This window comes from Prunus dulcis, chromosome 4 (genome assembly GCF_902201215.1).
Source record: "Prunus dulcis chromosome 4, ALMONDv2, whole genome shotgun sequence".
NCBI lineage: Eukaryota > Viridiplantae > Streptophyta > Magnoliopsida > Rosales > Rosaceae > Prunus > Prunus dulcis.
Genome location: NC_047653.1, coordinates 16,070,676 through 16,091,648, shown reverse-complemented (window position 1 = coordinate 16,091,648; position 20,973 = coordinate 16,070,676). Strand labels below are relative to the sequence as shown.

The following is a 20,973-nucleotide window of genomic DNA, read 5'->3' as shown; positions in this document are numbered from 1 at the left end:
AAAATAGTTTGGATAATTCTACAGGCACAGAGTGAGCAAAACAAGGCCCTCTTCTAAACACGGAGGGAGAAGGAGAAAGAGAGCTTCACTTCAATGGCAGTTTCTTCAATGTCTGCAATCCTAATCCCTTCGCTTCCACTCACCAATTCTTCTCCATTTCCTTCGTCTAAACTCAATGTCTCTTCCTTCGCTCTTCCCTCTGCTAACAATGCCTTAAAGCTTAGAGCTTTAAGACCCTCACAGTCATCAACTAGGGTTTATGCTGCTCCTGAAGTCTTAGAGTCCCAAGAGAGCCTAGTCCCACCTCCAGAAACCATTGAGGTTTATTTTCCTTTCTCATTTTTTTATTATTTTCCTTCTCTTTAATTCTGCAATTTGGTAATGCTATGTTTGTCTGCTGAGAAAATGTGGAAAGAGAAGAATTATTTTCAATTCTTTTTCTTTCTCATTTTAGGATGTAAAACCAGTTGGAGTAGTGGGTTTTGATTTTCATACTCTTCTTTATATTGTATGGCGCATCTTCTAAGCTATCAAATGAAGCTCAAGTACCATACCATTATATTTATGCTCGTTTCTTTACCTTTCTTAAGTGTTTATTATCTATGTTTTAGGTTGGAAGTTCTGAGACTCCTAGTACTTCATCACTCAATGTTGGTGGAGATGCAGATAAGGTAACATATTACTCGCGAGTATTTGATCAAAGGGAAAAGGAAAATCTAAATTGTGAAGTTTTTATATTTTTATAATTTGAACTGTTGTATTTTCTTCCTTAGTCCACATTCTAAATTTATCTGTAGATTAATTTTGGAAATGTAATTGAAGTACCATCCGTTAAGGATTTGTATAGAGCAGGAATATATTTCTTTCCGTCGTGGAGTTTTGGTGTAATATATGAAACCATGTTCAAATCTGCTCCTATTGGACATGTGATGCAGAACGGAGATATGTCAGTAGTCTTTCCGAATTTGTATATTGTTGCCAAGTAAGAAGCTTAGTGTTTAATCTTTTAGTAAGTAATTTGGGGGATATTGACCCAAGTGTGCTTCCATAATAGAATGATGGAGAGCAAATGTTCCAAGTAAATAGAGTTCTTACTGCTGAGAACTTGGTGAGGAGGTAAAGATTTATCGTTAGCTGGTAATATATGTCTAACTTGGATGGGAAACACCCAATCGTTTGCTTTTACATTGATATTTTGTTCGAGTCATCTTTGGCTTTCTTGTTGTCTGGTATGACCTAAGTTGTGCCTTAGTCCCGGATTGAAGTTTTGAGTAGTTGGTGCTTTGATCTTCTCCGAAGTTCTTTGTCAACTTTGCCATTGCATAGAGTAGAGTGCCGTATTTCTTATAACTTTTGGTCATACTCCTGACCTGGGAATGGACCTCTGTAAGTAATTAGTACTTGGGTAGTGTATTGGGTATGTAGGTTCTGCTGTTCAATCTTACTAAAATACAGAAAGATTGTTGAGGGACATTTTCATCCAGCATGGTAAGTTTTTTGGCTTGTGGCAAGCAGATCTTCATAGTCGATTCCTTACAGATTTGATGAACATGGATTCCATGTAGGTGTGGGGGTATTTGGCTATAATGATTTATTACTCATGTAACTGGGACAGTTTGGAATGGCAGAAAGTAACTAAGTGGTTGAGGACCAGCTAGATGACTGTTGAGAGTAATTCTTGATTTGTCTAATCGTACTGTAGATTGTCAAAATTAAAGCAGCAAGGTCTTATTTGAGCATGCTTTTTATAAGTTAATTGTTCCCCCTATTTTTCTAACAGCGTCACATGTATTCTGATTATCTAAAGGTGTTTCTGTTTTCAGGCCTCACCCAAACAGAAAATCAGGATTAAGCTTAGGTCTTACTTTGTGCCTCTGATAGAGGATTCTTGCAAGCAGATAATGGATGCTGCGAGGAACACTAACGCAAAAACAATGGGCCCGGTACCCTTACCAACCAAGAAGCGAATCTACTGTGTTCTCAAATCACCCCATGTCCACAAGGATGCGAGGTTCCATTTTGAGATCCGTACCCACCAGCGCCTCATTGATATTCTTTACCCAACTGCACAAACAATAGATTCCTTGATGCAACTGGACCTTCCTGCTGGAGTTGATGTGGAGGTCAAGCTGTGAAAAAACAGGGCAGCAACTTAGGTAAATTTTACTCAGCTTCTGAAGTTTTGCTTCCTTTTATTACTATTATCATTTCACGTTTGAATAAACAATTTTCACAGAAATGAAGTGCTTGATTTTGGAATGTAGGTTCATATAAGAAAATTAAATTGATGTCCATCCCAAAAGAATCTGCACCTTTATAAATTCTGTATTGTTTTCTGCTCATGCATTATACTGGAATGGGTGTACTCAATACTCGTTGACTTTTTTCAACCATTGGTAGAGGGTTTTAATTGTTTTCGCATAACCTGTTTTAGGTCAAGCTTGAACAAGTATCTTTAATGCTGTAGCTCTGTTTTACATGGCATTCTGTCAGAATCACTCTTCATGGTGTTGCTCCATTAATTCACTATGGTCCAAGTTCAATGATCCTTTCAAAGTAATTCTTGCATTGCTACAATTAATAGTTCCTGCTTCATTTGCTATTCATTTCTGCATCAATTATCCTTGTTGACTATTTTCATTTCAAGTTTGTTGTTTTTACAATCTTCAAGACAACATTCCTTGTGATTCGTATCCTTAATGCTTCTCATCCTGCTATCCTTGTGGCTAACTTAACCAATTGTTTGTTTTTATCATATGGGGGTCAAATATGTGCCATTCTTATCTTCATGCGATTGATTGTTTTTTTTTTTTTTTTTGGCTGCTAATTGTACTTTGCCATGTTAGGTGCTGGATTTCTTTGAAGAACAAATATGTGAAAGAGAATACAGTGGTTCACGTTCATTTTGTGGAGGGTTAATGACAGTAAGATTAAGTTCCGTGAATACATTTGACCCTTTCCTGAAATTCTTCTGTTTTGCATATGCTGTAAGTTTTGAGCCCGCCTTGGATTGGAGTTGAAGAATAGAGATATGGTGTTCCTCCAGTGGCAGCTTGTTATATGCTTGTAGTTTCTTTACTTTTCTCTTTGATGTAATCATGCTAGAACTTTATAAACTTCTTAAACATGAAATGTCTTTACCAGATTGATTCAGTCAGTTTTTTCGTATTGTATATTTTCTTAGGTCTGTTGAGAAATTCTGTTGGTAATGTGTCAATTAGAGAAGAAAACTAAAAGGAAAAGAGCAAAAGTAAAAAATTTTGGGTTTGTGGATAATAAAGCTTTTTAATTCGAGAATCTCAACCCTCCGAAAGCACATGAAAGGAGAACAAAGTTTGGTATCCATTCCAATAAAATTGTGCTGTTGATTCTGGCAATTTTTTTACAAGTTTTATCCTCCTAATGCGATCTTATCTGCCAAATTCTCATCCTACTTTTCTTAATGTGATTGGAACGCTACTCCCTTGTTCGTCAGTAGTGAGAGGTAATATACTAATATGCCATTTGGAGTGAAGAAGAAGACTCATGGCATTTTCACAACTTGAGATATGAGATTCATTTGTATGTGGACTCTCATACAGACAGTGCATTTCACAGCCAATTCCAAGGAAATCATTTCCCTGTCAAATATTTTCAACTCCCACTGCCACTCCTTATATATTTTCACTTTTATAACATACCCCAACCAAAGTAGACATACAACATACCCCAACCAATGTCTACTTTGGTTGGTTCATCTTTATTTGCAACTGTCAACACAAAGTATCCCAACAAAACATACAAAACAATGGCCACCTGTGTGGACAACTCAAGAACATCCCAACCCACTCCAAGCCATCATCTCTCAGTCTCAGATCAACCCCAATTCTACAATCCCGTTTCCAAGTTATTGAAGTTTTACAGACCATGTTTGACAGATTTTGTTTCACAAACAGCTACTAACCTGAACCTCGAACAACTCCCTCAGCCTCGGAGAACTTTCATTGAAGATACCAAAGGAGAAGAAGCGAAGAAAGATTACATATGGATGAAAATGAGAGAGGAGTCTTATATGGATGTTGAACGGGAGCCTATCTTGTCTAGCTATTATTTTGCTTCAATTTTGGCTCATAATTCTTTAGAAAACGCGCTGGCGAATCATCTTGCAAATAAACTGAGCAACTCTACCCTGCCTGTGCATACCCTTTACGATATATTTTCTGGTGTTCTTTATGAAGATCAGGAAATTTTGGAAGCCATAAAAGAAGATTTGAAGGGAGTGAAAGAGAGAGACCCAGCATGCACAAGTTATGTGCACTGTTTCTTGAACTACAAAGGCTTCCTTGCATGTGAAGCTCATAGGGTGGCACATAATCTATGGTTGCGAGGCAGAGAGGCCTTGGCACTATTGATTCAGAATAGGGTGTCTGAGGTGCTTGCAGTGGATATCCATCCCGGGGCCAAGATCGGATGTGGCATATTGCTCGATCATGGCACCGGGGTAGTGATAGGAGAGACGGTGGTGATAGGAAACAATGTGTCAATTCTGCATAATGTGACTTTGGGAGGAACAGGCAAGGAGTGTGGGGATAGGCACCCAAAGATTGGAGATGGGGTACTAATAGGGGCAGGGACCAATGTGTTAGGGAATGTAAGGATTGGTGAAGGTGCTAAGATTGGGGCTGGTGCTGTTGTGTTAAAAGATGTACTTCCAAGAACTACTGCAGTTGGGAACCCAGCAAGATTGGTTGGGAGGAATGACCTGTTTAGGCTTGACACAGTCCAAGCACTTAACCATGTTATCTAGTACTTTAACACTTCAGTCTCTTACCATTTACCATCTGTATTCACCTTACAATGTTTTATGTTACCAAGCAATTATTATGGCAAACAATCTGACAAGAGAACATTAAGATAGAATAAGAGGCGGATCTAGACCTTTTTACCTAGGCGGCTGCCTGACCAAGAATTTTTAGTAAAAAAAAGGTACATATGTTACCCCCAAAAAAAAAAAGTGTTCCTATCTTTAGCTGCCAGCTAGCCAGCAATATATTCTCTTCTCCTTGTTACTCGTTTGTCCCTCTCATTAAGTCTGATGCCTATTAATGGGTCGGGTAATGGGTTGGGTTATTTAGTTCTTGTGTTAAAGGGTTTGGTTGTCAATGTATTATTTATCAATTTTTTATAGGCTTTTTTGTTTTGTTATGGGTTGGGTTGTCAATAATTTTATTTATCAAGTCGTTAATAGGCTTTTAATGTGTTTTGCCCAACCGAATTTTAAACCCTGAAGCCACCATTAGTTGAAAGTTATTCTAATTATAGATTTCACTTTAATCAACAAACTTTTTTAGGCACATGAAGCCCTTGCTCTTTTTCAAAATTTATATTGTTATTATTATTATTTTAATATTTGTCCTTTTTATTATTTCTCAGTTCCTCTCATCCCTCCTCTCATATTCTAACCTTAAAGAATTAATTCCAATCACACGAACCCACTTCTCTTTGTTCCTCGACCTCTCACTCAAAAACTCACACATTGTTTTTTTTTTTTTCTTTCTGAATTTTATCTCTGTAAGCTCTGAAAGTCCAAACTGTCAAGTCTGTTTATTTATATTTCCTAATTTTTTGATATGGGTACTGATTGTTTTATATAATTTTTAGGTTTTTAATTGTGATGAAGGGATTAGAGGTCTCCGTTCCTTTTCGAAATCTGTCAATATTCATTAGTAGTTTATGTTTTTGGGATAGCATCCCTGTTTTGATTTAGTTGCTCTGCCATTTGGCTTCTCTGTTCTAATGCTGGGTTTTGGCTCTCCTTTGCCAAATAAAAACTTACATGTAACGGGAATAAGTAGCAAAAAAATGTTATTCCCGTTACATGAGAGTTTCTCTCTCCCTTTGGGTCTCTGCATATTGATTCTTTTTTATTGAATACCTTTGTATAATTTTTTTAAAACCTTCATTTTAAGTTGTATACAAAAGAAAAGGGCTCATTTTATTTTATGGCCCCGTTACATATTGCTGCCAGGCGCATAACAAAATCTCTAAGAATTGTTGTCATCCCCATCCTATTCGTGTTTTTCTTACTGCTAAGCATGCGGGCAGGAGTTTTTACAGAGCTAATGTCAAGGGCATGGGTCAGACAAAGGGGAGGGGCTTGCTACAAACTTAACTTGGATGGTTTTGTGATTGGGATCTCATCAAAACATTGTTGGATGGACTGAAGTTTGCTGCAAAGAGGAAGAGTTAGGAGGATCAAAATACTGGGGACACTGATATGAACAAGAGGAGGGAATGGCATTTTGAAAACTAGTATTTTTGGATTCATTTGGCAACTAGAGAGACAAGCGCATATCTCATAGAATATGCCACTTGAAACGAAAGCATGGCAGTTGATATGATATGGTAATCAAGTTCATCCAAAAGAATGGATATGGTAATGGACTATGTTGGGCCACCCTCTTTTTGAGAGTTTTTTTTTTTTTTTTGGTTTTTGGTCTTTGGTTTTTTTTGGGGTCAATTTTTGAGAGGCTTATCATTGAAATAGAAAATGTGTTTCATAAACATTATCATAACGCTAATTTTTTTTATTTATTTTAAAACATAAAGTAGAAATTGAACCATTAGGGGAGGTTGTTAACTTTTTTTTGGCGTGTTAATAATGTTTCTCGATACATAAACACACTCGGCACAAAATTAATATGTTTGAGTTGATCATTATTTGCACAAATAATATGACATGACTTACTAACACATGGTAAATATGCCGGACTAGTGTCAAGCGTTAACCTAGATTTTGACACGTTAAACTCATTTAATTAGTATTATATATGTAAAATGACTAAGTTTCTTTGTTGTTAGTATGTCTTTTATGAATCATTATCCAATTATAAGATCATTTGTAGTTCTATTAGTATCTTCGTCAAATACGTTTGTACTTTGTAATGCATAGACGATGAGATTGGCTAAGAAAAGAAAAAGAAAAGGTAAAACTATTCACTCTCGTGAATGGGCAGTCCGCAGGCTTTACTTGGCTTTTTCTGAGGAGAAACTTATCTCTTAGCCAATAATATTATGTTACGCGAAAATATTATTACATGTCTCATAACGTTATTGTTCGGAAGTCAAAATCTTTCTCCAGATTGAGACGTCGCACTGTTTTATCTTTCTTTTTTTCAAAAGAGACGTCGATTGTTGGGTCCCACCGTTTTGATGAAATAGTTTGACGTCTGGAGTGGTTCCACATCAGCTAACTGCTGACCCACATTTCCCAAGGACCAAGTGTGGCTCACGAGTCATGCCTCTAATCTCTATCGACTCAATATTACAAGTGTGGCTCACAAGCCTAAATTATATTTTTGGTTTTTGTAGATAATACCAATTTATGAGACGTTTGGGTGTTCCTTCTATTTTGCATATGCTTGAAGGGAAATGTAATATAGTTGCTTATGTATTGGCTCGTTTTGTTTTGAGAGAAAGGAAAATATAAAATAAAAGATAAAAGATAAAAGAATCTGACATATTTTTATTTTCACTCTATTTTAAGGTTCTTTTCTCTTGTTTACAATATTGATTTCACTAAGAAAATAACATGATCAACAACTCATTATGCTAAAAAAAAAAAAATTTCTACGTATATATTTAATCATAATTTGCTATTGATCCAAAACTTCTAGTCGATAGAACTATCAATTCTTAATTTATAGGAATAAGGGAACGAGAGGAATTTTAAGACAATTAGAGAAACAAAAAGAAGAAGCTAAGGAACTGCTTTTGAGTTCTACTTTTAGAATTGCTTGATTCATTTCAATGAATAACATTACGAATTTATACAAGGTTTGGTTGCTAAAATTAACTAAACTAAAATAGTACATTATTTTAAGCCATAAAGAATGAATGGCCTAAAATCTCACTCATTTTTTTATGGTTTATAACAATTCGTTATAAACCATTAGTTTTTATGGTTTCAAATAATTTAATTATTATATTATATTATATTATATTTATTTTTGTTCGTAGATCCTCCTAGATCATGGCTCCCCCATTTGAGATGCTTGAGCTCCTTGTCAAGCTAAATTGTGAGATGAGAAAACTCTGTTATTTCCTTGTCTCGAATGTACGATTTCGACTTGCTAGGAAGTTGACCTTTTTGGCCGATACGAAAATACTCATACTTTCCATGTCGAGTCTCACGAACCTTCTGTTCCATGATACAATCCTCCTGCAAAGTATCTTCTCATTCAATCTTTAAGTCATCAACTGATGGAAGGAATGTGTCTTCGTCGAGATCATCATCAAGTAGAGATGGCTCAAAAAGTTTAAGATTCTCGGCATTGATGACCGAGTACATATGCATGTATGGTGGTAATTCAAGTTGAAAGGCATTATCACCAATTTGTTTGAGGATCTTGAACGGTCCATAATGAATAGACTTCAGTTTCTTACCTTCACCGGTTAGCCGCTCCTTTTCAAGGTGTAACCATACTAGGTCACCTTCTTTGAAGTTACATGGCACATGATGCTTATTATGACGAGCTTTATATCGTTGCTGAGAACGTTTCAGTTGTGCCTCCACTTGAGTATGAATCTTTCTGACTCGTTCGAGAAATTTTTGTGCTCGAATATGTTCTTCTTTTTTCCCACTTAATGGCTGGCCACTCATAGTGAATGTTAAATCAAAAGGACTCTGGGGTAAATAACCCAAACAACCTCAAATGGAGATTGGAGTGTGGAGCCCTGAATTGCTCGGTTAAAAGCAAACTGTAAGTAAGGGAGACTTTCATCCCAAGTCTTCGGATGCTTGGAATTGTAACCCCTCAATAAGTGTATCATAGTTTGGTTTACTACCTTCGTTTGCCCATCTGTCTGTGGATGAAATGCAGTGCTTCTATTCAATATGGTATCCATCATTCCCCATAAGTACCTCCAGAAATGGCCTAAGAATCGACTGTCTCTATCAGAAATAATCGATGTAGGTAAGCCAAAATGCTTCCAAACATATTGGAAAAATAACTTAGCAGCTTCTTCTCCAATAATGGTCTTCTTGTATGGAATGAGAATCATCATCTTATTGAAACGATCTACCACCACAAACAAGTAGTTGTTTCCAGACTTGGTTTTAGGCAATCCACCTAAGAAATCCATCGAGATACTCTCTCAAGGTCGGCTAGGTATTGGCAATGGAAGATACAGTCCTAACTTTCTGTTGGAATATGTTGCATAGAACACAACCTCGAATGTATTGTGAAACATCGAGATGCATCTTTGGCCAATAAACATAGCGACGAAGGTTCAATAAAGTCTTCTCAACTCCAAAATGTCTTACTACTTTGGAAGTATGAGCCTCAGGAATCCACTGCAATTTGTCGCCATTTTTTGGAATGCACAATTGTGTTCCCTTGTACATTATTCCATTCTTCAATTGGAACTCACTAGTTTTTCTTTGTTGCAGCTTGACATAGGCTGAGCTGAAATCAGTATCTGTGTCGTACCCTTTGGCATATTCAGAAGGAATAATGGGTTGGATTTTCATAGCCACCAGCAATGCGGAACTCCTAGTATGGGTGGTCTAGATAACATATCTGCTAACTTATTAGTTGCCCCCTTCTTGTACTCTATCATAATATTGAATTATTGTAGGTAAGACATCCATTTCATATGGCGAACTTTCTATAACTTAGACTATGTAGTTAAAAACTGAAGAGGTTTATGATCTAAGTGAACTACGACTTCTTTTCCCAACAAGTAAGCTCTCCAATGCTTCACTGCGTGATGCATTGCATACAGCTCCTTGTCATTAGTCGTATAGTTCAATACTGGTCCACTAAACGTCTCAGAATGGTATGCCACTGGTTTCCCATCCTAAAATAATATGGCTCCCATGACATAGTTCAATGCATCTGCTTCCACTTCAAATGCTTTATGCAAATTCTATAATGCTAGTACTAGGGCCTCTATAATCTTTCGTTTCAACAACTAGAAAGATTCTTCATGGTTTTTTGACCATTCAAACTTTTGATTGGCCTTTGTAAAAGAATGTAAGAGTGCTGCAATTTGTGAAAAGTGTTGAATAAACTTCCTCAAATACTGACATGCACCTATAAAACTCCAAATTTCAGTTACTGAATGGGGCGTAGGCCATTGAGAAATCACATGTACTTTCTCTAGGTCCATTTTCAGTTCTCCTGCACCAACAATGAATCCCAGGTATACAAGGTGTTGTTTCCCAAATTACTATTTAACTGTTACTGATTTGTTTGCAAGACCTCCAAAACTTAAGCAATATGATGAGGATGGTCTTCCCATGTGACACTAAATATGAGAATGCCATCTAAGTATACAATGACGAAGTCGTTAATGAAAGGGCGGAGCACCTCATTCATCAATCGCATGAAGGTAGCTGGAGCATTACATAACCTAGCATGAAGGGGACGCTAACAAAAAGACAGTGAATGAAGGGGGCACCTAGCATGTCCAAAGCTGGAGGAAGCCATTGGGGGGGGTTCTTTGAAGATGAATGTGGATGGGGCTTGGACTCCAGGAAATTCATAGGGGGGCTTGGGCGTGGTGGTGAGAGATTCTTCCGGCACCTTTGTGGCTAGGTAGGCCATCTATTGTGATGAAGTCTCTTCTACCTTTCATATTAAGGCCATCGCAGTCAGGTCGGGTGCAGCATTAGCGGTGGAAAGGGGATTTGCTAATATTATTTTTGAGAACGATTCCCACCAGATATTCTCAACACTTCGTCATTCTTCGGTTGATATGTCCATAGTTGGACCTATTATGGAGGATACGAAGTCGCTGCTAAGTCAGATCACTGGGGATGGTTTTACCCATATCTGCCGTACTGAAACGAGGTGGCTCATTGTATAGCATGATTTGCTTAACACATTGGATCAACTACTACTTGATTTGAAGAACCACCAGATTTAATTATTGATGCTTTGTATGAGGATTGTAGCAAGTAATTTTTTCATGGGTATGATCTTAGGGGGACCGAGGGCCGCTCTAAAGGTGACAAGGTTACTTTTCCTGCTTGCGGCTGAGAATGTAGGCTACCTTGGTAGTTTGATGACCACTACGCCCTTATGTGTGAAGATGCTCACCTAATCTTTTAGGACATAGCCTTATTTTGTTTGTATTTGTTTTTATCTTGTATTATTAATAAAATTCTATCGCCTTCGGCTACAATAAATAAATAAATTATAATATTGCATTAAATACAGTCTTTATATGTATATATATGTATTTATTTAGTTCATATTTCTATATGGGTATAAGTTATAACTAGTCACTCCTTGACCTCGTCTAAACTTCGGGTTTGTAGTCTTTTGATTTCGGTTGTGAACTCAATTTACCTGGACTTTTTTGGGCTTGCGTGCACTCAGGGTTCTAAATTCTGTTAGTTTATTTCCACATTAAAAAAAAAAGTTATAACTGAAAAATTAAATAAAAATTTGTTATAAGTCATATTTCTACACGGGTATAGTTCATATTTCATAACTCATATATACATGAACCAGGTATTAAAAATTCATAAACTTAACCTAACATTCATAAGCATGAATGAATCACACTCACATGCATAATGGTCAACTCTAAATTACATTTCAACCAAACCAAAAAAAGAAAATAAAGATAGTAATAACACATTAGCAATTATATATTCTTCCTGTAAAAAAAGCTTATGCATTATTCTTCTTGAATTATATCCTCTTTCTCTCTCTTCCTCGTGTAAGGGAGTGATTAGTGAGAGAGAGAGAGAGAGAGAGAGAGAGACAGAGGGATGGGTGTTCCCATAAACAATTCCAAAATAAAAGAAAAGCAAAACAAAACAATAGCGCGTGCAAATCTTGTGGTTGATTTTCTTCGAAATGCTAATCATAGGTCTGGATAAGGACACGTGGTGTCTTGCTAGAGGAAGTGGTGTAAAAGTGATTGAAGGAGACTATGACGTGTGGGATGAAGTGGCGCTTCACAAAAGCAAGTTGGCTTAGGACTTTCAAGGCTGCGTTTGACCGTACGTGATTCGTCGGTCCTGGGTCTCCTTTACTTCCACGGCAGGAGGAATCATTCATCTACCTTTCTTCAATACTTCTTCACTGTTTATGGTTATGTAACCCATTACGTATGAAAAATTCCTTTTTTTTTATATATTTATTTCTTTTTCGTGTACAACTCTGACGACGACATAATTATATTCTTATTAATTCAGACTAAAGCTAGTTGGATTAACATCTAATTAATTCTCTTAGCCAACTAAAGAGATGATAACTGGAAAAGGAAGAAAAAAGGAATGCAGAATAAATGCTCTTAATTATTATATTTACAAATGCTAACCATAGCTTACAAAATGAATAACTTTTCTTTATAACTATAATTTTTGACGCTGTGGTACTAATTCATGTGTTTCAAAATGAGTGTTCGGGAAGTTTATACTTTTAAATATAGCAATAAAAAATATACTTCAATATGTGAGTGTATCAATAATATCATGTGCATGTATTACAATCAGTGGCGGAATCACATTGAACAAGGTGGTTAATTGGTTCAAAATTGGTAAAATCCTAAGATTTTAGGATTTTTATGTTTTCTATTTAAGCTAAATTCATTTTATTAATAAAATCATTGAGATTATTTACTCTTTTATGCAGTGGTGGACCCAGACTTTCGTTCATCTGGGGGCTTTAAAAAATTCAACCAATATATAATCAAACAAAAAATATTTCAAACTTTGAATATTAATAACATTGTCTAATAAGTGAATTTACAATTGTCCTTGACAACTTTTCATATTCTGAAAACATTGCATATAAATAAGAATATAATGAATTTAGTTTGTAAAAAACAATTTAGTACTAACTTGTAAAATCAATTGAAGTAGCGAGTTTGATTCATTGGGCTGCAGACTTTTGTCAAATAATAAGTTTGGCAACTGGGTTCTCCACAAAATTACAGAATGAGTGAACTTGGTGGTTTTTCTATTCTTCTTTTTTAATATAGGGTTTAGGATTTTTCTTCTTTAATATAAGCTTTGGGCTTAAAGTGTATGTATAGAATTGGCCATGCGGGGGGCTTTCACTTGAGAAGAATCTAAAAATAATTAAAAATTGAGAATTTAGGTGGGATTATACGGCGGAAGCTTTTTTTGAAAGTGTGGGCAGCTGCCCACAGTTGTCTTTGATTGGGTCCGCCAGTGCTTTTATGGTGGATTCCAATTTATCAATTTTAGGGTTCACGTTTGTTTTCCATTTATCAATATTCTGATTAATGTTTGTTTTTGTTTTGGCTCTAATACCACTTGATGTGGTACGGAAGCACGAAAGAATGTAAATGGAAAAAAAAAAAAAAAAAACTTTAACCTTAAGATTGATAAACTGAAATTCACCAAAAAATAGATAAAAATATCAATGACTTTATTATAGGCTTATGAGTTGTTTAAAGGTTTTGGTTGTTTTTGGTTTTGTGGGATTGAGTTGGGATCATGCTTAGTTTTATTGAAGGATTTTATAGTAGTTTGTGCGGCTTTTATTCGTCTTTTTGAGGTTGTTGGTTTTGTTGTCTTTACCAGCTTGGTTTTTTTGGATGTGTTGGTTGCAATTATAAAACTTATCTAATGAATTTGCATTTTTGATAAAGAAAAAAGAAGTTACAGATAATAAAATGGGTAGGTTCATGATATTTGTATGTGCATATGAATCATTTCAAGCTAAACCTGTTTATCGAAAAAAAAAAAAAAAATTCCGTCAGGCTCAATAAGAGTCTATTATCCGTTCAAACCATGCACTAATATTGTCCCCACCTTAATTACTTAGAAAGGATAGACTTTTAGGTGTGGGGTTGTATCACAAAAGGCTTCAATGCAATTAGGATGAATCACCTATATTTGAACTGTAGATTATTGTTGTATTCTCCAATGTGGGATTTACACATAATGACTTGTATCGAGCCATATACACTAACAATCTCCACCTTGGCGAGATCCAAGCCAAGATAACCATCTCGCTAAGGTAACCAGCCTGTTCACAACACCTGTACTTTTCTAGAGTGAGCCCCCACCTCAGCAAGATCCAAACTAAGGTAAACAGTCCGTTCACAGCACCTATACTTTTCAAGAGTGAGCCCCTGCAACTCCACCTCTTCCGACAATGATTATTTGAGCCTCGCTAGGAGCCCTTGTTCCACCTAGTTAACTACCACAAGGATTTCCTTGAGTCATAAACCCTAAATTAATGGAGGATGAGGGTAGAATAGGAAAAAGAAAGAACAAAAAGAACAAAATTGATTAAAAAGCAAAAAAGAGTGTAAGTGGAGAAAATAGAGGTGAAAAAATAAGCTCTTTATTTATTTATTTCAAAATATAACTTACCCCTCCCATTATACAAACTACATCTCACGTATTTTGATCAATACAACTATTTGCTCTTATTGATGGTACCCAAATTGGAAGAATCATAAATAAAAAGCAGATAACCTTGTGGTGCAAAAACTAGAATTTTATGACTAATTTTCTCCATAGAATCATATTTGTACGATCACCTTTGATCTTTTCATTTTTAATTTCTAGCCGTTAGGACTTTTTCTTGCAATTTCGTCCTTGTTAGATTTAAAAAAAAAAAAAAAAAAACTTGGACCCAACCAAAATGAAAAAGTAATGATCCACTACCAACAGAAAGAAAGAAAAAAGACAGTACACAAGATTAGATGTATGTGAGATTGCAAGCCATACACGAATGACCTGACGTGTTCTGCAGAGACAGTGACTCTATAAATTATAGAGAATGCTGCCTTACGACCAGGCCTTCTCCACGGAGCCTCCACACAATCCAGGTATTTCTTTCATTTTGATTTATCTGTTTATTAATTTCTTCCGACTTTCGCGATAAAATCTCTGATTTTCCATGAAAGGTCTGGCCGTAGCTCGAAGCCTATATAAGGCTTCCCCTTTTCTCTCCAACCAGAAACTTCTCTCACCCAACTCCTCTGTCCACACAAATTTTCAATTCCTTTCACCCATTTCCTCACTTCCCAAACAGCAAGCAATCCTGAATCCCATGGCTGCCTGTATTGACACTTCAAGAACTGGCTCACCCCAAAACAAGCCACTTTCTCGGGATCCAAACAGGTCCAAAACGGACGAAGATCCGTACCAGTTCATGAGATTCTGCCGTGGCAATTTCTCAGATCAAGTTTCTTGCCTACCCATTTGCCAGAATCGCACAAAAACCACACATACACGCAGAATCCTGGATGATCTTGAGCAAGATGAAGACAAGGGCGATGGGCTATGGCTGAAAATGCAAGATGAAGCTCGGGCAGATATTAATCAAGAACCCATGTTGTCAAATTTCATTTACGCTTCAATTTTGGCACATGCATCTCTAGAAAGTGCCTTAGCCAATCATCTGTCTGTCAAACTGAGCAATTCTAGTCTCTCTCTTGGTACTCTAGTTGATATTTTCATGGGGGTGCTCACAGAGGATCAAGAAGTCATCAAGGCCGTGAAGGATGATCTAAGGGCAGTGAAAGAGAGGGACCCAGCTTGCGTAAGCTATACTCACTGTTTCTTGAATTTCAAGGGCTTCCTTGCATGCCAATCGCATAGGATTGCACATAAATTGTGGTCACAGGGCAGGACGGTCTTGGCCTTGTTGATCCAGAACAGGGTATCTGAGGTTTTTGCGGTGGATATTCATCCCGGGGCGAAAATCGGACATGGGATTTTGCTCGATCACGCTACTGGAGTTGTTGTCGGCGAGACGGCGGTGATCGGAAACAATGTGTCAATTTTGCACAATGTGACCTTGGGAGGGACTGGAAAGGCCTCAGGGGACAGGCACCCAAAGATTGGGGATGGCGTGCTTATTGGGGCAGGGACTTGTATTTTGGGGAACATCAAAATTGGTGAAGGGGCAAAGATTGGGGCTTGTTCTGTGGTTCTAAAGGAAGTGCCTCCAAGGACTACTGCAGTTGGGAACCCAGCTAGGCTGCTTGGAGGGAAAGAAAATCCAATCAAGCACGACAAGATTCCTAGCTACACCATGGACCATACTTACAACATGTCTGAGTGGTCTGATTATGTTATTTAGAGGCCTGTTTCTTCTCATTTTAGGTTGTTGGGCCTGTTGAATTTTCAGTGAGTTGGTTTTGTGTATTTTGGGGCTTGTTTCTGTTTGTGCTTTAAGTGAGAACTCAAGTTCTCCTAATAAGCAAACAGAGTGCGTTGAAGCTGGTAAGTTATGTTGAAGCAGCTGTTGGTTTGTGTTGCTGGGCTTCTTGTGATTTTATGTACTCTTTGTATCATGTTAAGATGTTGAGACTATTATCTGTTATGGATATGAAGGTTTGAAGTAGTATTTTTACTTGTGAATCTGTGATGGCTGGTTTGATCTTTACAACAACATCTGTGTTCTATAGATATAACAACAACATATGTGTTTTGGGACAATGTGGTTTCTATTTTTTTTTTTCTTCTTCAAATGTGCCAGCTATAGACATAACAAAATCTGTGTTTTAATTTCCCAGTAAAAGACTAACATTCAGAAAGAATATGTTTGAGAAACCAAATGTGTTGGCCTTAAGTATGCAAGTGGCCAAGAGATGAGAAGGAGCTGCAAGTTCCTCCCCATCACATTTTACTGTTTGGAGTTTTATTGCTCATTTCACACACCATTATCCAAAAAAGTAAAAAAATGGTTATCAGCCGTAGGTTTTTATTTTTATTTTACCTTCTGTCCATTTTCAATCACACAGCCAAAGTACAGAACTAAAAGTCAAAACAGAATCTTGCATGAAACATCTTCTATAATCCTGAACATGTATAAAACATTAGTTGCAGAGTCACGTTTGATAAATTCTCTCTTTTCTCTACATTTTCTACATGGAGTTTCAATTTCCCACTGGATCCTTCCCTACCCTCTTCACCATCTTCCTCTTTATCTTCATGGTATTGAAGATATGCAAGAGACACAGAACCAAGAATTCCAATTTAAAGCTACCTCCAGGGAAATATGCACCAACTTGTTGGTTCTCTACCCCATCACACCTTGAGAGACTTGGCTGAGATCTATGGACCCCCATATGCACTTGCAATTGGGAGAAGTTTCAGCTATTGTGATCTCTGCACCAGAAGCTGCCAAGGAGATTATGAGAACTCATGACAGCATCTTTTCTTACAGGCCGCTCCTCCTTGCTACGGATGTCATCTCTTATGGTGGTTCTGGCATTGCTTTTGCACCTTATGGAGATTACTGGAGACAGATGAGGAAAATTTGCGGATCTGTGCTGCTAAACTCGAAACAGGTAGACTCATTCCAATCAATCAGGGATGAAGAGGTATCTGATTTACTCAAATTTATTTCTTCAAACATCGGATAGCCTATAAACCTTGGCGAGAAAATCTTTTCCATGACATATGGCATTACTGCTAGAGTGGCCTTTGATAACAAATGCAAAGACCACGTCCAAGAAGAGCTCATAACAGCTGTCAGGGAAGGTGCAGAGGCAACTGGAGGTTTCAAGGTTGCAGATGTATTCCCTTCTATAAAAATACTTCAAGTGATCAGTGGGATTGAGGCCTAAACTTGAGAAGATTCATAGGAAAATTGACATGATACTTGACAACATTGTCAAAGAGCATAAAGCCAGCAAGGAGGAAGCTGAGAATACAGGCAAGGACAAAGCAAATGATCTATTAGGTGTCCTTTTGGATCTGCAGGAGCATGGTGAGCTTGAAGTTCCTTTAACAATGAACAATATCAAAGCGGTTCTCCTGGTTAGTATGTTTATGTTATGTTTATGTATTTATCATCAAGTTTTTCATACTTCCACTAACGAAGTTTACTTAGGCACCCAATAATGCACTTCTCTATGTATTCACTTCACTCTATGTATTCTTCACTCAATCTACTTCATACACACATTCCCCTCAGTTGCTGTTGAAAGAATGGGCATGACATCGGTTTAGAAAGAACCTAACGAGGAGGAACTGGTTTAAACTAAAATTGTTTGCAACATGTACAAGAAATGATGTTTGGTCCTACTACTGAAATACATGTATTCTATTTCAGGACATTTTCACAGCTTGGAGTGAAACATCATCATCGACAGTGGAATGGGCAATGTCAGAAATGCTGAAAACACCAAAGAGTGATGAGAAAGGCACAAGCAGAGGTGAGGCAGGTCTTTTGTACAAAAGGCAATGTCGAGGAAAACCGTCTTCAGGAATTGAAATTCTTAAAGGCAGTAATCAAAGAGACTTTGAGAGTACACCCTCCTATTCCTTTGTTGCTTCCAAAAGAATTTAGTGAAAGTTGTGAGATTGATGGATATGGGATACCTGTTTAAACCAAAGTCATTGTAAATGCATGGGCAATTGGAAGAGATTCTAAGTATTTGACTGAAGCGGAAACATTTTGTCCAGAGAGATTCCTTGATAGTTCAGTTGATTTCAGGGGAACTAATTTTGAATTTATCCATTTAGGAGGATATGTCCGCGCATAACGTTTGCTATACCAAATATTGAGCTTCCAGTTGCACAACTGCTGTACCATTTTGATTGGAAACTCCCCAATGGAATGAAGCAAGAGGGTCTGGACATGACCGAGACTTTCGGCGTCACAGTTAGAAAAAAGGAAGAACTACACTTGATTCCTACTCCTTATCATCCGGAGCCAAGTGCTTAAGAACATAACCCCGTTTGGTTCATGGGAAAGGAGACTTGGGAATAGGAAATCAATTGCTTTCCCATGTTTGGTAAGTCTAGGTATGAGAAATCGTTGCCTGGCTCATGGGAAAGTAGGGGGGAAAGTGAAGCCATCCTCCCAACTTGGGTTTTGTTTTCCCTCATCATGGGAAAGTTTGGGAAAATGAGCTAACATTAAATACATATTTTTAATGACCAATTTATCCCCATCAATAATTTAGAATTACAATATATCATTAAATGCATTTTTTATTTATTTGATTTAATATGGGTATAATTGAAAATTTATGCAAACTTTGTTTTTCATTCCTACTCAAAACAAACATGGAAAAGGAAATAAAGTGATATTTTCTGATTACTTTCCCAACATTACCAAACGTTGGTAAGGAATCTTCCATTTCCATTCCTTGGGGAATGACATGGGGAATGATTTCCCCTCAAATTCATTCCATGAATCAAACGGGGCCTAAAGGAACATTGTAACAACCCGGTCCTTAAATAATATTTAATTATTAGTTTATTAGAAGGAAAGACAATTTTGCCCCTAGAATGGTTTATTGGAGAAAAGTTGACTTTTTGATCGGGAAGGAATATGGGAATTTCGATTTCACCATTGCATAGAGCATGTCGAGATGAGTCCATAGACATGTAGCGAGCTCAAATCGGAGTTGTAACAAAGAAGATATGGTCTACAGAAGTCTAGTGGCATAATTGTAAATGTTTCGAAGTTCAGATTTCTTAAACCCAGATTTTTCTTCTCCTTTGGGAATATCACGAACAGCCATTTTCAAACTCAATTTTCTCCTCCGTCCAGCCACCAAATCGAGTGCCACAACTTGCAAACTCTTCATCTCTCTCTCCTATTTTCATATATAGCCGTATCTAGCCATGATTCTAAGCAATTAAACCAAGAAATCGATCGAAAACAGAGCCAAAATCCAGCCATTTCTGGCTGTTTCGAAACAGCAACTCCTGACGCCAATTTCGGCCATCTCCGGCCGCCACAACTCAGGTTTTCAAGAGACAGAAAGCTTCGTTCGAGGGCTTTAGAGGTGGAATTGATTGTCGAGCCAAGGCACCCGGGGCCAGGTAGACTCGCAAGAGGGACCTTCAAGAGGTCCAGCTAGCTTGGACTAGGAGCAGTAGACGTGCATCTGTGAGCCACTATAGCGCAGTTTCCGCTTCCCGCACTACCTCAGTTTGATGTAGGGTTCTTGGTTCACAAGTTGTTACCTTCCTTGTAAATTGATTTGTATAGTTGCTCTGATATTGCCCTAGGATGTATTTAACTGTCAGAACGTATTTATATATGTATACTGGCAGTTGGTGTATATATTTAAGTGCTTGTTGACATGTGTAAATTTTGGAGAAAGAACAAATTACAAGGGAGACTCTGCCGAATTTTTGGTAGGAGTCAAACCTAATATGAAGTTAAGTTTTGAAAAGAAGGGCAATTAGGTCATTTGTTCCCAACACTCGCCAGGTGTCAGACACGCACAGGGTTCGGCTCAGATTCCAAAGTGGAATTTGAGTGGGGTCCTATCAAACATGGCATCGGCATAGAGGGCATGCTTTTATTTACACCAGAAACAGAAGTAACTAGATCCTGTAGGTAAATAATAAGTTCTAGAATTTGATCATGGTTCACATGTATCCAATGTTCTGAATATGGTTTAGTAGGCCATTCAGACTCGTTCTTTGCCAGCCCTCCGTGTCGTCTGCTTCGCTATGTGTTTTAGTTTTAATTAAAGATATAGAAGGGAAAAGGGTGAGGAACGTGAAAAAGATGGTAGATCAAGGTGTTCTGAGAAGAAGGGAAAAAAAAATAATACAGAAAACTGTATATATATAGAGGGCGGATCCGTGGCACCATATTTTTGAGACAAGTTTTGACACAATTTTTGGGCCATTAGATTACTCTACTTTTGTTTTTGTTTTGTTTTTTTTTTTTGAGGACATTTCCTATTGAAAGGGGCGATAGCATATTAAACTCACACACACAACACGGGTGCTAGGACTCGAACCCAGAACCTTGCCTGAGGGAGTAAATACTCCAAACCACTACACTAGTGGGTCCTTTGCTATATTACTCTACTTTTAATGGTTGAGATTAAATCTGACATGACAAATAGTTTTAATGTTTTAAATAAATAATCATTAATTTTATTTTCTCTCTCATAAAAATAAAATAAAATAATTTTCTCTCTCCTCCCTTTTTTCTTGGAAACATAATCTCTTTTCTTGGTAGTAATCTAATGGCCCAAAAATTGTGTCAAAACTTGTGTCAAAAA

General features: G+C 37.2%; 3 protein-coding genes and 1 pseudogene across 3 annotated transcripts; all 4 read left to right on the top strand.

The window, feature by feature from the left end:
• The first annotated feature begins 4 nt into the window (after positions 1 to 4).
• LOC117624585 (30S ribosomal protein S10, chloroplastic) lies at positions 5 to 3,175 on the top strand. Its single transcript, XM_034355920.1, has 4 exons — positions 5 to 321; positions 612 to 671; positions 1,824 to 2,156; positions 2,847 to 3,175. The coding sequence occupies exons 1-3, from the start codon at positions 94 to 96 to the stop codon at positions 2,133 to 2,135; spliced, it is 600 nt and encodes a 199-aa protein (XP_034211811.1). The 5' UTR covers positions 5 to 93; the 3' UTR covers positions 2,136 to 2,156; positions 2,847 to 3,175.
• Positions 3,176 to 3,645: 470 nt separating this feature from the next.
• LOC117624584 (serine acetyltransferase 1, chloroplastic-like) lies at positions 3,646 to 4,878 on the top strand. The gene has a single exon (XM_034355919.1). The coding sequence runs from the start codon at positions 3,716 to 3,718 to the stop codon at positions 4,784 to 4,786; it is 1,071 nt and encodes a 356-aa protein (XP_034211810.1). The 5' UTR covers positions 3,646 to 3,715; the 3' UTR covers positions 4,787 to 4,878.
• A 9,802-nt stretch (positions 4,879 to 14,680) lies between these two features.
• Positions 14,681 to 16,348, top strand: LOC117624345 (serine acetyltransferase 1, chloroplastic). Its single transcript, XM_034355530.1, has 2 exons — positions 14,681 to 14,808; positions 14,887 to 16,348. The coding sequence occupies exons 1-2, from the start codon at positions 14,760 to 14,762 to the stop codon at positions 16,065 to 16,067; spliced, it is 1,230 nt and encodes a 409-aa protein (XP_034211421.1). The 5' UTR covers positions 14,681 to 14,759; the 3' UTR covers positions 16,068 to 16,348.
• A 111-nt stretch (positions 16,349 to 16,459) lies between these two features.
• On the top strand, positions 16,460 to 18,858 carry LOC117624344 (annotated as a pseudogene).
• Positions 18,859 to 20,973: the final 2,115 nt, after the last annotated feature.